The sequence below is a fragment of the Galeopterus variegatus genome, unplaced genomic scaffold (assembly GCF_000696425.1).
Source record: "Galeopterus variegatus unplaced genomic scaffold, G_variegatus-3.0.2 Scaffold716, whole genome shotgun sequence".
Taxonomy (NCBI): Eukaryota; Metazoa; Chordata; class Mammalia; order Dermoptera; family Cynocephalidae; genus Galeopterus; species Galeopterus variegatus.
Window position 1 is genome coordinate 177,781 of NW_007726827.1, and position 14,744 is coordinate 192,524.

Consider the following 14,744-nt stretch of genomic DNA (forward strand, 5'->3'; position numbering starts at 1 on the left):
TTCATTTATTAATTGTAAGGCTTAGAGCAAGCTATAGAATACCCTGGATCCTCAGGGAATTTTTATCTGTAAAAATAGGAATAATAATTCTTGCCTCACCAGTTCCTTACAAGGATGAAATTTGCTGACATCTGTGAAGACCTACACTGTGTCTGACACATTATGGATGCCTATAAATGTAGTTTTTTTCTTCAATTTTTACCTATCGGTGTAAACTTGAATGAAGCATTTAATATCTACCTTGGTTCATCAACTGTGAGAAAAAGCTGCTTAACCGGATGATCACTAAGATCTATTTTAGCCTTTGAAAAAAATCTATAAATGATCCTCTTGTTAACAACCGGAAAAATGTCTTGATTAAAGCTGCTTTTTAACCTGAAGTCAGTGCATCTTTATGCAAACTAAGGATGTAATTAGACTGGGGAAGATGGGCATTCACAAGCAGAAATCAGACCACAGAAATGTCTCTCCAATGTCATACAAAAAAAATTCTCCCTCCAAATCACTAACGTTTCAGGGTATGTACAACTTTGTGGAAGATGGAGTAAATGAAATCTCATTGAGTAGCAGCTTTAGTATTGCTTGCTGCAAATACAGTCTGAGAGAAATCAAAACCCAAAGCTCTTTATCTCAGACTTCCGTGAGCTGGATGGAAAGTGTGGAGGGCTGAGCCAACCAATTTGTCATGTGATGAAAGGTGGAACTGTGGAACCTTCTAGAATCCTGAGAGCTCAAGAGAGATTGGCTCAGATGGGAAGGAAATACAGAGTTTAGCTCAGGTTAGAAAACGGAGTTGCTAGTTAGGGACTTTCTGAGCCCCATATAGTGCTAAGGGGCACTGTCAGAACAAGAACTTGTCTGTGTGACAACAGCTTTTATCTGAGTCCAAGGGGCATGCTCCTGAAACCCATGCTGAGAAAGACCCTGCTTGATTTCAAGTCTTAGGAACCTAAACAAAAAGTTATTTGAGCCTTGTGGTAGAAATAGTTCAGTTTATCAGGACGGGGACAGTGACCCTAAGAGCAAGGCCAAGGTGAGAATCACATAAGAAATGTGAAAAAAGAACCCGAAAGAAACTTTTTAAAGCTCTAAACCTGTGCCAAGCTAATTGAATAATGAAAAATGTGTCTGGCCTACAGATACGTTTTGTTTGGCTTGCACAATGTGTTTTGTTTTTAATTTTATTGAATCTGATTGCCCCCAACACTATTCAGTTTACCAAGCACCATTCTCCCCAGTGTCTGATACCCCACCACATAACTCAGCTATATCACTAAATTGGCCAATCTAGAAATAAGCATTGGAGTTCATAGTGATTCGTATGTAGTTTACATTTCTACACTGACTCACATACATACTTGAACATACGCTGACTGCAGAGATCATAAAGAGAAAGCAATCACAAGAGGGACATTGGAAAAGGCCAGAAATTTTAGCGATGCCATCTTTGGAAGAGGCAACTCCCCCTCCTCCCCCCAAATACAGTATCTACCAGTCACTCCAAGGTCAAGTGAAGTGGGTATCTGCTGTATTTGTAGCTGTCCATCTCTTTCAACTAGCCTTTCAATATTTGGGGAAGTTCCTGAGAGTCAGAACTCAAATTCCCAACCTTCCTTATAGCTAGGACATTGGCTTGTAGCCTAGTTCCGCCAAATAGCAGCACTGGCAAAACTGTAATTTGGAAAAGAGTGAAATGAACAAACAGGATGAGAATGCCTCCCCCGCTTTTTTTGCCAGCATGGCTGAGGTGTCAGCATTTCCAGAGCTGCATAGTTGAGTCCATGGTACAGCAGTGGCACTGGTGGCACAGCAGCATGTACTTCTGTAGTTCAGTGCTCAGAGGGCAAGGAAGACAGCAGAAGTTTCCTCATCTGGATATTGCATCTGCAGTGCAGTTTTACTCCTGGAATTTTAGCCTGGAGCCCAGCCATCTCAAGAATTCATTGAAGTACTCAATATCATTTTATTAAACTCTTATTTTGCTAAATCAGCCAGGGTCAGCTTCCGTCGCTTAAAACCAAAGAACCCTGAGTAATAAAACAAGCAATGGCAGACCTGTCTTTGGGAACCCTTCAGCAGGGCTGCATTGGGAGGAAGCCATTCACACTAATTTCATGAATCCCAACACCTATGAAAGAAGCCCCAGATTTCATAGGACCACCCTGTACCCACAGAGAAAGTGCACAGTGGAAATCTCCCTTCTATCCTTACTCTGTGAATCTTAACATGTACTTTTAAAGCAGTATCACATTGCACACCCATTACTCAGTACTTTTGGCAGTTGACTTCATTGTTACTGTCTGCGGAAGAAGTCATTCAGTTTCCACCCAGGAGTCCATTATCAGCCATTCTGGGAGACATTCTTGCTGCGCAAGGCTCCTACCTTAGGTGATGAGCTGGTTTCATATTAACACAGACCTATGCACAAAGGAGGCAAGCCATGTGCAGGTTTTTTAATGAAGCTGTAAGGGTGACAGCAAGCTGGTTTTCATTTCTGCTAGAGCCACACCAGAGTGATTGGAGATTTCAGTAGCAGCAGGGATTTTTAGACAGAATGAAGAACTCTGTATATTAAGGAAGGCTATAGAATGTTTTTCTCTATGATTGCCAGCTGTTAGATGATACTATATCTACTACTAATAGTAGAGCAATTTTCATTTATATTCCTCATAATAATCCTTTAAAGCGATTACTATTAATTAAGGGCTGGCCGGTTGCTCCCTTGGTTAGAGAGAATGGTGCTGATAACACCAAGGTCAAGGGTTCAGATCCCCTTACTGGCCAGCTGCCAGAGAGAGAGAGAGAGATTACATTAAAATAATTTCCATTTTACAGGAGAAAAAAACTCAGAGAGATTAAGTGGCTTGCTTAAAGTCACAGGAAATCCAAACGTGGGTTTTCTGACTCCAACCTAGTGGCTTTCTTCTCCTATATCAGTGGCTTTTAAAGTGTGCTGTGCAAATTCCTGGGTATCCCTGAGACCTTTTCAGGAAGTCCAGGGAGTCACTACTATTTTCAAAATAATGATATGTTATGTGCCTTTCTCTCTCTCATCCTCTTACGAGGATCAGGAGGAGTTTTCCAGAGGATACGTGGTGTGTGGTATCTCAACAGACTGAAGCAGAAACAGATATGGAAATCCAGGTGTCTTCTGTGAAGCCAGACATTAAAGAGATTTTTCACTTGTAAAACACTGCCACATTTTTGTTCTGAAAAATATTGTCATTTTTCATAAAAATATGCTACTTATGTTAATACATACTAGGTTTATTATATTTTAAATGAATTGATAATTATTTTAAATGTTCTCAGTTTAAATTTCTAATACAATAAATATTCATAGATATAACCCACATAAACAAATACTCTTTGGAGCCCTCAGTAACTTTTAAATGTGTAAAGGAGTCCTGAGACCAAATATTTCAGTCCTGAGACTAAACGTTGCTGTCCTACATTACAGCACCCTTGAACAAAAAGAAATCCAGGGTAGATACAGATTTACCTTGGATGCCTCATTTTTCAACAATTTGATGCCAGTGCTAACCTAATTTCTCTGCTTACTTCTCTGTACCATCTCCCTCCCTAGTCTCATTTTGGATTGATGAGTTAGTGGCTGACAGTGAAAGGTCTTGGATGATAAAGTAACTGATTTTAGACTCAATCACCCTCTTCCTCTCGAATTTCTAAAGTACCTAGTTCAGTGTAGGCTCAATTAATATTTGATTGAAGGATGAAGGACCAAAACTGGTTTCTGTCACCAATAGAGGACTTACTCAATGACTCTGAGAAGTGACACAGCAGGTGTGCTTGCTCCTGAGTCCACAGTTGTATGCCGAACAGCAGACTGCCTCATCCCCAGCAAGGCCAGGTGTGCCACGGCCAGGATGCACAGATCTCCTTGCCTTTGCGTCTGACCCCCATCCAGATTCTGTTCATCCACATGGCCTAGCTCAGCTCCCGTCTTCCACACGATTCTTTCCTGGAGATGCCCACCTACATTGAGCATTGCACTCTGACATCATATAGCAGTGTTTTTTCAGGACATCTATTTTGCCTCTTGATCTCATTTTCTCCTGCATTGCTGCCTTGCTAAATCGTGTGAGTATATTTTGTTTTCCCTGTAAGCTCTTAGGCTTCAGGAAGCTTCTCCTAGGTCTTTTGCATTAACTGCAGTCTCACATAGTGCTAAGTAAAATTATCATCACTTTCATCAAAATAAATCTTAAAACTTCACAAAATAATTCAGTTTTTTCACCAAAGCCCTACATATAAATTAGGAGAGGACTCTCTTTTTATTATCTCCACCTTGCAGGTGGAGGCTTTAAAATTAAGCAGACTAAGGTCACCCAGCTAGTGAGAAACAGAGTCAGGAGACAAACTTGTGTCTTGTGATGCTAAATTCTGTACTTTCTTCGCTATATCATGCTATAGTTTCTTAATACATGTTTCATTTACCTGAAAAAGACATTGAGAAAAATAACAGTCCTAGGTCCAGGTTATGAGTCAGAAGTAACAGGAATAAACCCAGTCTCCAGATTTCCACTAGGCACTGTGTGTTACAACGATCTCTTCCCCTGTGATTTTTAGCTGTGAAGGTGATCAGTTCATGTGCTGGCGAATCCCATATGCATCTCTCTCTTAAAAGAGTGTAAAAGTTATGTATCCTATAAATGTCCATTTCCCCTCTTTCCTCCCTATGTGGCTTATTGGCAGCCTCGTTACTATGTTTTCCCAGTAAAAGTGAAGGGAAGCATTATAAAATTATTCAGTAATTTCAAGTTGTATCTATAAAATGTAATCTACTTCTAACCCTCTTTTTTCTCTCCCTCCTATTGTTTACTCTTCAACCCCACAAGCATTTAGTAAGCCCTTAAGTAGAAGCAGAATCACATCGGATGCTACAGCGGCTTGCAATATGTGAAAGAATCTGCCATTTGTAAGATTATCATCTCATGGGTGCAATGACATTTCTAGAGGAAAGCTCTAAGGTATTCGAAGTGTAAACTAGCATAGTATATAGCATTAAGAAGGTGATGAAGGAATATAGAGTAAGGAAAAGAGTTCTTATTATAGAGAGAGCGAATGTGGAGAAGGCTTCATACAGGGGATCTACCTTGAGCTCTGACTTGATAAATATATAGGATACAGTTTGGGGACATAATCTTCATCCACAGCTCTCCAAACCACTCCCAAATAATTACACAGTCAAAGTAAAGGCTGTATGCAAATGTAGCCACAAGACAGGCTGTCTCACTCCCCCATGCCCAACCAGCTGCCACCCCTAAGCCCCTGCTACACAGAAATCCTGGAGCCTCAGCTAGTTGGTAGAGCATTTCAGGGAAGGGGATGGCACTAAAATTGGTTCAGGGCAAAAATGAGAAGTGAGTCTAGGTACTTCCCAGTAACTGTTTACAGTGCCATTTCCCCATGGTACTCTGAGCCTTTAGGAACAACCCAACATGCCACAGCCACCACATCCCTCTCAGACCTCTGTCTAAAATTGGTTCAGGGCAAAAATGAGAAGTGAGTCTAGGTACTTCCCAGTAACTGTTTACAGTGCCATTTCCCCATGGTGCTCTGAGCCTTTAGGAACAACCCAACATGCCACAGCCACCACATCCCTCTCAGACCTCTGTCCCTGAACCACTCTCTGTCTTCTCTCCTATGAAACCCTTCCTTCCCACGGCCCGTGCCCTCGGGAGTCTTCCCTGCTGTGCATCTCTGTGCCGCTGCTACCTGAACTTGGGTTAATAGTCACACAAAATGGGATCTCTTACTCTTAAGAGTGAGAAGCCCGTGCCCTCGGGAGTCTTCCCTGCTGTGCATCTCTGTGCCACTGCTACCTGAACTTGGGTTAATAGTCACACAAAATGGGATCTCTTACTCTTAAGAGTGAGATGTTGCAGTCCACCAAACAAGCCATTGAGAGGAGACAGGTCTCAGGAGCTCCTCACATCACACTATGTGACTAGCCAAAAAAATCAAGCTATGTGTAATATCATCCTGAGTAGTTCACGACATACTTAAAGACAAGAGGAAGACAGAGAGAACAGCATATGACTATGTCAAAGACTGAGAAAGCTGAGTAATTATTTTAAGACCAAATTACAACGACCTTATCAAGCTATGTGTAATATCATCCTGAGTAGTTCACGACATACTTAAAGACAAGAGGAAGACAGAGAGAACAGCACATGACTATGTCAAAGACTGAGAAAGCTGAGTAATTATTTTAAGACCAAATTACAACGACCTTATATGGTGGGCTGAGTAGTTAGTTTTCACTTGAGCATTGGGGACACCATAGGTTCTTCATAGTGTAATACAATGAATGTGGTGCTTTAGAACACCCTGTGCAAGAGGCTGGAGGAAGAACTGACTGCCTGTGGGTCTGGATGATGAGAGCACCTGCTGCAGCCCAACTTTCCAGGCACCATGGGGGTTTCTACACCCGTGGCCTTCTAGACCAGAGTCTCTGAAATGAGACATGTCACATGTAAGACTCATTCACCAAGCTTTCAGAAAGAACCACTTCAAAATCTGCCCCCTTTTTACAAATGGGAGAAAGGATGTAATATTTTCAAGATGAGGTTGAATAGAAGGCACAGATAAATTTTTTTAGAATAAATCTTTGCTCATGAGCATCTTGCTAAACATGCCATCTAGAAAAGAACACTTGTTTTTGGTGGACAGTGTTACATCTGCTTATTAAAAAAAGAAAAGGGCAGTGGGTGACAAGTTGAGTTGAAGAGTTTTATTTTTTATTATTAATATCATTTTTGATTGACAGATCATAATTGTATACACTTCTGTGATACGTGATGTTTTGATATATGTACACCTGGAATGATTAAATCAAGCTAATTAACATATCTATCACAAAGAGTTGCTTTATTACTTGTGATTACAACAGAAAAACATGGTTCTGATAATTTATTCAAATTACTGTATATGATATGGTTCAGATTCTGTTTCAGTTTTGTTATTCACTGTCCGGGGAAAATAAGGTGGATGGAAGTAAATCTGCCCTGGGACAAGAGAGACATGGATAGGCTTCCAGGTGTTGCAGTGACAGCTGACAACCCACGTCTACAAGTCAGAATTCAGTTTCTACCTTTCAGTGCAAGATCGTCATATCAAAAGCACAACCTCTGTGCTATGAAACAGAATGGAAACAAGTAAGTGTTGGAAGAGCCAGAGACCACCTTACTAGCAATCTGTGGCAGGGACAATTAGGCCAACAGCTCTGCAGTGCATAACTGCTTAGACCAGGGAGACTGAGGTTTCTTCCAACTACTGGGACAGAACACAAGATTGAAAACCTTTTTGGAGATTTAGTTATAATGGTCAAGGAATTGAAAAAGGGATTTAAATGGCTTAACACAGCAACCTCACCCGATACATTTTCTTTTTTAAATAACTCATGTGCATGTTGGGAGAGGGATGGAAGGATGGTTTCTTTCTCTCCCAATCAGTTCTCCACTTTGCTTTGCTGTGGGAAGTTAGCCTGAGCCTATGAAAAAATTAATGGATTCATTTAACAAAGGCAAATGGCAAAGCCGTAAAACTTTACTTGATTTAGTTTTATTCCAAAATAATCACACTTTTACTATGCTTTTAACTGTATATATCCAGGGTTCTCCATGTTGGTTATGTATTAGGATCACTGGGGTGTTCTTTGTTTTAATGTCTGTGGGAACTGGGCATTCGTATTTCTTAAAGTACTAATATAAGAACTTCTGCTAATGAGCCCAGGCGATGTAATTTTTAAAATCTCCCCAGGTGATTCTAATGTGCAGCCAAAGTTGAGAATAATTGCTACATATGAGAGAAGTGTTGATTATAAGGATTTTATTTTTTAAATATTTGTCTGGCCTCAAAAAATAATGTCTCACTAGAGGAAATTGTGACTTTGAAATTAAAGAATGAAAAGAAAAACAAAAAGATCAAGGAACAGAGAATCATCAGGGAGTGTGTTTGTGTGTGTGCATGTGTGAGTGTGGGTGTGCATGTGTGTGTTCTGTATATGCAACATCAATGTAATTCTGTGGTTATTGACCACATTGGGGGCTGCAACTTTTCTGATGAAAGAGCTGATGAAAGCTCTATCTTTCTTCAAGGAGATATGCATATGTGCAAAGTTTTCAGATTTTAGGACTACCACAGACTTCCTGAAACCAATGTTAAGAACCTCGGACTTAGTCATAGACTTTTATAATTTCTATAAAAGTAACAAATAAGCAGTTTTTTAAAAATCAACCATAAGAATTAAGAAACCTAAGTAGGATTCTTAATTTTGCACCTAAATTTCTGTGTGATTCTAAGTAAATTAGTTAAGCTTGCTAGGCCCCAGTTTTTATATCTATAAAGTGAAATTTTTATTTGCCCATAGGACAGTGTGGGCAATGTTTTTACAATTTTGTAAAACATCAATTTAGAGTGAACAAACACATGTGAAAATACCTTTAAAAGTTGCAGTTTATTATTAGAGCTACTCAGAATTAATCTAAGAGAAGAAACATACGACTTCTTGGGTAACTAACATGCTTAACTGGCTCTCATTTTTATGTGCATCTGCCAAAGATTATAAGGAATTTAGCAACTCTTGAGCATTACACTCTACATTAGAAGGACAGTGACTCCAAGTCACAGTTGCCATAGTCAATCCCTCTTTCCCTGCATTATGAGGATTATCCTGCAGTACTTACTTGTGGTGCTTTCTATCAAACTGCTAGTAAATCTATTCTTACAACCTGAAAAAGTTCTGCATGCATTAAAATGCAAAGAAAAGATAGCAGTTTCAGGGGATCTGAAATCTATGAACCGAAATTCAATCTTTTTCACAAGAGCCCTGGAATATTTGTTTCTGTTCCCCCCACCTCCTACTCCACCTGAGGCCCCTAGGGACTCCCACTGTCCTCTCCCCGCGAGAGGATAGCTACCTAATAAGGCAACCTTCTTGTTTCCCATGGAATGTACACTGTCTCGGAATTACCTTCAGTCCTAACATATTAAAGTGTAAAAATCTAGGATGAAGAATAAAGCCCATCTTTCACAGCCAGTGGTTCAGTTAAGATCGTTTACACAGCCTGTGATGTTAACTAGAGGTGCAAACTTTATGTGCAAAGAATAAGCAGAGCTCTGCTAAAAGAAAGACCCCAACCAAAGCCTTCATGTTCTTGGGGATAAGTGTTTCCCATTCATTTCATCATCTGAGTTTCAATGGAAAGAAATAAGAATGCACATGGAGGATCCAATACTGATACTGAATTTTGATTGTTTTCCACTCTTCAGAAAAAATATATTAAACAAAATGCAGAGTCACGTAGTTCAAGCTACTGTCTGTTTGTTCATAAAGGAAAATGCTTTATATGCAGAAATTTCAAGTGAGAGGAGATGTCAGGTCTCCAAAAGCAGCTATTATCAAAAAAAGCTGCCAGGAAATTAATGCCATGGAGCTCGCTGTGACTACAATCTTGAGTATCAGCCAGTGTCTTCATCTCTCTCGGTATGAGCGTGTTTCTAAACTGCTTATTGTACCCACAAAGTCTATATAGAAGTTCTAGTTCTTTGACAGAAAATTTCTTTCCCTCTTTATAAAGTGTTGCTTTAACTTTCTGGTTATTCTTGCTACAAACCCTTACTGACCACTTACTATGAGTGGGGCACTGAAAAAGAATGGTATATGATAGCATTTGGGATACTTCTGCTGTATGTAAAGAGGAATGGGTCACTTAAAGACCTAATCAGCTAGATTCCCCTGCTGAAAATTAAGGTCTCTCTTCCAAACACAGAACAACCCTACCTGTTCCCTCTTACCTTATCCTCTGTTACAATGGCTCTCTATCCCAGGCAGCTAAGAGGGGGAGTCTCCACGTCAGTACAGTGCAGATGCTCCATCACCCCTTTCCCTCCTAGCTGCAGAAATCTGGACGTGTGTGTGTGTGTGTGTGTGTGTGTGTGTGTGTGTGTTCTCTGAAACCAAGGACATTGCTCTGAATTCCAGATGTTCTGTGTGTGTGTGTGTGTGTGTGTGTTCTCTGAAACCAAGGACATTGCTCTGAATTCCAGATGGTTGAAGAATTTGGCATGCTAGGCTATCCCATACTCTGGTTAATTGAGATTTGTCACTTATTTAAATTACCAGGTTGCAAACAAATAGGTCAAAAGGCTCTCAAGGTAGTAACTTCCTTTGTATTAATCAGAAAAATGAACACCCATAATTACAAAATCACATGCCTTTTAATATTTTGTTTATGTATATCATGGCTAATAATTTGTCATATTAGAAAAGTAATCAACAAGTTCTGGCTGTATAAAATTAAAACTCATTGAGACCCTATGTCACCCTGGAAGAAGCTAATAATTACTTCATTATTAACTACATAAGCAATAGCCCAAACTCTTTTTTATCTTTTTTTGGTTTAAGAAGATATATTACATAAAGTGTAGTATATACAAACTAAACAATATAGATTAGAACAAAATAATGTTGATGTATCTAACCTGAATAATTCTGCAGAGAAAGCTACTCTCGTGTTTATCTACCATTGGTAGAATATCCACTTTGGATAGACACTGTCCTGGGTGCTCTGCATATTTGATCCATTTTTTATCCTCATTATACCCATGAAGGCAGGATGGTGCCAGCCTTGTATTATAGATGAAGAACTGAAGACTACAGGGACAAAGTAACCCATCCAGAACAAACCACAGGCAAGACTCAATCCAGAGCTGTCTCAAATGGATGTCTAGTCAATGAGCAACTACACTGTCTAAGAAGACTGTGTAGATGAGTATGGGAAACATCTTTCACAGATATACACTAAACATTGGAAGAAAAAACACTATTGTTAGAATTCATGTCTTAACTTTTATGACCAAGAGTTTTTTGAAGGATAAGAAAAACTGGTGGGTGTCTAGGGTCTCAGAGGATGTTCCCCTTTGGAGCCAGAGCTCTTCCATCTCTTCTTGGCCCACAGAATGTTCCCAGCAAGGGAAACAGAGAAGAATAAAGGAAATGAAGAGTCATTAGCCACAGTTAGTGTCCTTAAGAACAGCTCCGATGTCATTTATCTCCACCTTCCAAGAATACTGAGATGGCCTTGCACAGACAAGTGACAAATATTATCAGTTAAGTCTGTGAAGATAATGACAAATGTCACTAAGAAAGATTGTGTTAAGCATTACATCAATTCAAGTTAATATTCCTTCCTTGCCAAGATGGCCACTATGAGGTGACGTGAGGTTAGCCCCTGGTTGGATGGAGCTGGCCTCTGTTCTGAGTGTGCAGAAGTTAGATTACAGATCCTCAAAGGAACTTTCTCCAGATGGATGGCAAGAGTCAGGCAGTAGCCCCTGACACCGATGATCTTGGCTAGCTTAGACAACTTATTGGACTCTAAAGGGTGGTCAGAGTAGTAACCAGGGCACTCTTTGTTGTACAGCTCTGAGGGAGCCAAAAAGATGGGCAGGAGTTAGAAGGAAACCTTATTTCTGACTCTTCCTTCAAGAGTATCCCTTTGGTATCTACCCTTTCATGAGAAGCAACCTTAAAGTAAGTTGTACAGCTCTGAGGGAGCCAAAAAGATGGGCAGGAGTTAGAAGGAAACCTTATTTCTACTCTTCCTTCAAGAGTATCCCTTTGGTATCTACCCTTTCATGAGAAGCAACCTTAAAGTAAGTTATATGGAGAATTTGATTCATGTTTCCTCTCCTTTCCCATCCCTCTGATTCTTCCTTTATGGCAGAGAGAACCAGCCATCTCATCATTACCCTGGCCTGACCAGTCCCAGGACAGGAGAGGAAAGACGCCGTATTCCCCCAGGAGGGGAGAGGGGCTCTGTGGGGACTGTGGCCTGAGCAGCAAGACCCAACCTCCCCAGCATCTCCTGAGCCTCAGAAAGGGGCGTAACTGCACAACGTGGCCAATTGAATATCCCTTTAATAAGATCCTATCATCCTGGGAGAAATTAGCATGATTAGGGCCAAGGGTTGCCTTTCCTCACCTCTCCCTCCTCTGCCTGAGCCCTGAGCCTGAGGGAGCCTCGCAGATCCCCGAATCTGAATGAGAGCAGCCAACCATACGTACATGATCCCATGTATTGTCTCCTTCTGTACCTAACTCCCATATTTGTTGGTAAAAGAAAATGTGTGGCTGCCTTGTTTTTTGTAACCCACTTTTATGAATGTTCTACTAAAAATATATCATGACCTTTGTGGGGCAGTTGGTAATTTTATCACTTACTCTATGTTTACTGATATTAAGGAAATATTAAATTTCTATCTAGGAATGAAAATGGTACTGTGATAATATTAGGTTTTTCTAAGGGTACATAGCTTTTAGATCTACATAATAAAATATTTACAGATTGAATGAAACTATGTCTAGGATTTGCTTCAACATCATGGGAAGGGTAGCAGCAGGGGGAGTATGGGGGAGATAGATTGGTCTCAAGTTGATTGCTGTTGAAGCCGGGTGATAGGCTCATCGTGCTGAGTTTGTGTTTTTGTTCTTTTTGGTTTTTTTGTATATGTTAAAATTTTTCCACAGTAAAAACTTTTTAAAAAAAGAATCAAAATTGGTTAAAGTTACTTTCTAAAGTTACTTTCTAAATTAACATTAGAAAACTATGTTTTTAAAACATATTAAAATATGTGCAATTTTTAGAATTGAATGTTAAATGGAATAGAAAAATCTAAAACTGCACATAAACTATATACATATATTTTTATGGGTACATGTAAATGGAAGAAGAAACAATACAAATGTAAATTACAGTTGCCCCTGGCTGGTGAGAATAGATATTATTTTTTCTTTATTCATTGTTGCCTTTTTATATTTTCCAAATTTCTTAGAAAGAAAATATACTATGTTTATAATTGTATAGTTATTTTTATGTATAAGCCATGCTCATGATATACTGTTAGATAAAAAAAAAAACAGTTGCAGAGCTATGTATGAAATACAACCCCAATTCTGTTTTAAAATGTGTGTACATGATATGGGGGGAGGGTTCCTAAGACAAACAGCATCAGATGGTTAATGGTGGCCATTTCTGGATGGTGGCACAATTGGTCATTTTTATTTTTGTTTCTTTGCCTCTGCATATGTTTTCTTCAATTAAGAGGTATAATGTTATAATCAGGGAAATATGGCATGACAAACTTAAGCTAGATTTATTATGGTTATTTTTAAGTAAAGAGTTATCTATATAGGGCAATATAACATATAAGGAACTAAATAATATATACTTATAAAACATATAAGTAAGTCCAAAGGAATTTTAAATTCTCATTGAAAGTATGTGTTCAGCTTTTAAACAATGTTAATATAAAATCCTTTAAAGAGCCACTTTATTTGGCGATGCTCTTGCCTTCGTGTACTCAGTTCCTTAATAATAGTGTTTTCTGTTCATCTCCAGGTGTATCCATGCCAATACCAGTCTTTGGGCTACAGGATGATTCCAAGGTCTTTAAGCAGGGGAGTTGCTTACTCGCTGATGATAACTTTGTCCTGATCGGCTCTTTTGTGTCATTTTTCATTCCCTTAACCATCATGGTGATCACCTACTTTCTAACTATCAAGTCACTCCAGAAAGAAGCTACTTTGTGTGTGAGTGATCTTGGCACACGGACCAAATTAGCTTCTTTCAGCTTCCTCCCTCAGAGTTCCCTATCTTCTGAAAAGCTCTTCCAGCGGTCGATCCACAGGGAACCAGGGTCCTACGCAGGCAGGAGGACTATGCAGTCCATCAGCAATGAGCAAAAAGCTTGCAAGGTGCTGGGCATCGTCTTCTTTCTGTTTGTGGTGATGTGGTGCCCTTTCTTCATCACAAACATAATGGCCGTCATCTGCAAAGAGTCATGCAATGAGGACGTCATCGGAGCCCTGCTCAACGTGTTTGTTTGGATTGGTTACCTGTCCTCAGCGGTCAACCCACTTGTCTACACACTGTTCAATAAGACCTATAGGTCGGCCTTTTCACGGTATATTCAGTGTCAGTACAAGGAAAACAAAAAACCATTGCAGTTAATTTTAGTGAACACTATACCCACCTTGGCCTACAAGTCTAGTCAACTCCAAATGGGACAAAAAAAGAATTCAAAGAAAGATGCCAAGACAACAGAGAATGACTGCTCTATGGTTGCTCTAGGAAAACAACATTCACAAGATGCTTCTACAGACAAGATCGACACTGGGAATGAAAAGGTTAGCTGTGTGTGATAAGCTAGTTGCCATGGCAACCATGAAGGGCATGCTGAGCACATTTTCACCTATCTGGGGAAAAAAGAGAAAAAAACAGGGAGACTGGAAAAAATTAGGCCAAATTAGGCCAGCCTAGCGGAACCAACAATAATATCTATATGCCTCATTTTATTCTGTCAATGAAAAGCAGGATTAAATGCCACAAAATGTGCACTTCAAAAATGTTCTGACAGCATTCAGCTGTGAGCTTTATGATACTTATTTTTAACATTGTAAATGATATGTCTTTAAAATAATTAGCTTTTATTGTGTAACTATAATGAAGCCCTAAATAAATCTAAATTAACTTCTTTTTTCCAATGGAAACCTTGCTATTATGTTGTTAATTGATAGCATGGGATTGAGTTGGTTACCTATTGCTGTAAATAAAAATAGCTATAAATAGTGAAAAATCTGTTGAATATAATGGCCATTTGAATAAAGACAAATTCTCTTTAACATTTACCATGATATATATTTTAAAAGGAAAAAAAAA

At 39.4% G+C, this 14,744-nt stretch overlaps 1 protein-coding gene across 1 annotated transcript in view; it reads left to right on the plus strand.

Annotated features, from left to right (window-relative positions):
* HTR2A (5-hydroxytryptamine (serotonin) receptor 2A, G protein-coupled) overlaps positions 1-14,285 on the plus strand; it is a 72,852-nt gene extending 58,567 nt beyond the window's left edge. The window contains 1 exon segment of the mRNA XM_008571770.1: positions 13,425-14,285. Coding sequence (XP_008569992.1) covers positions 13,425-14,227 — 803 coding nt within the window. The 3' untranslated portion in view covers positions 14,228-14,285.
* Positions 14,286-14,744: the final 459 nt, after the last annotated feature.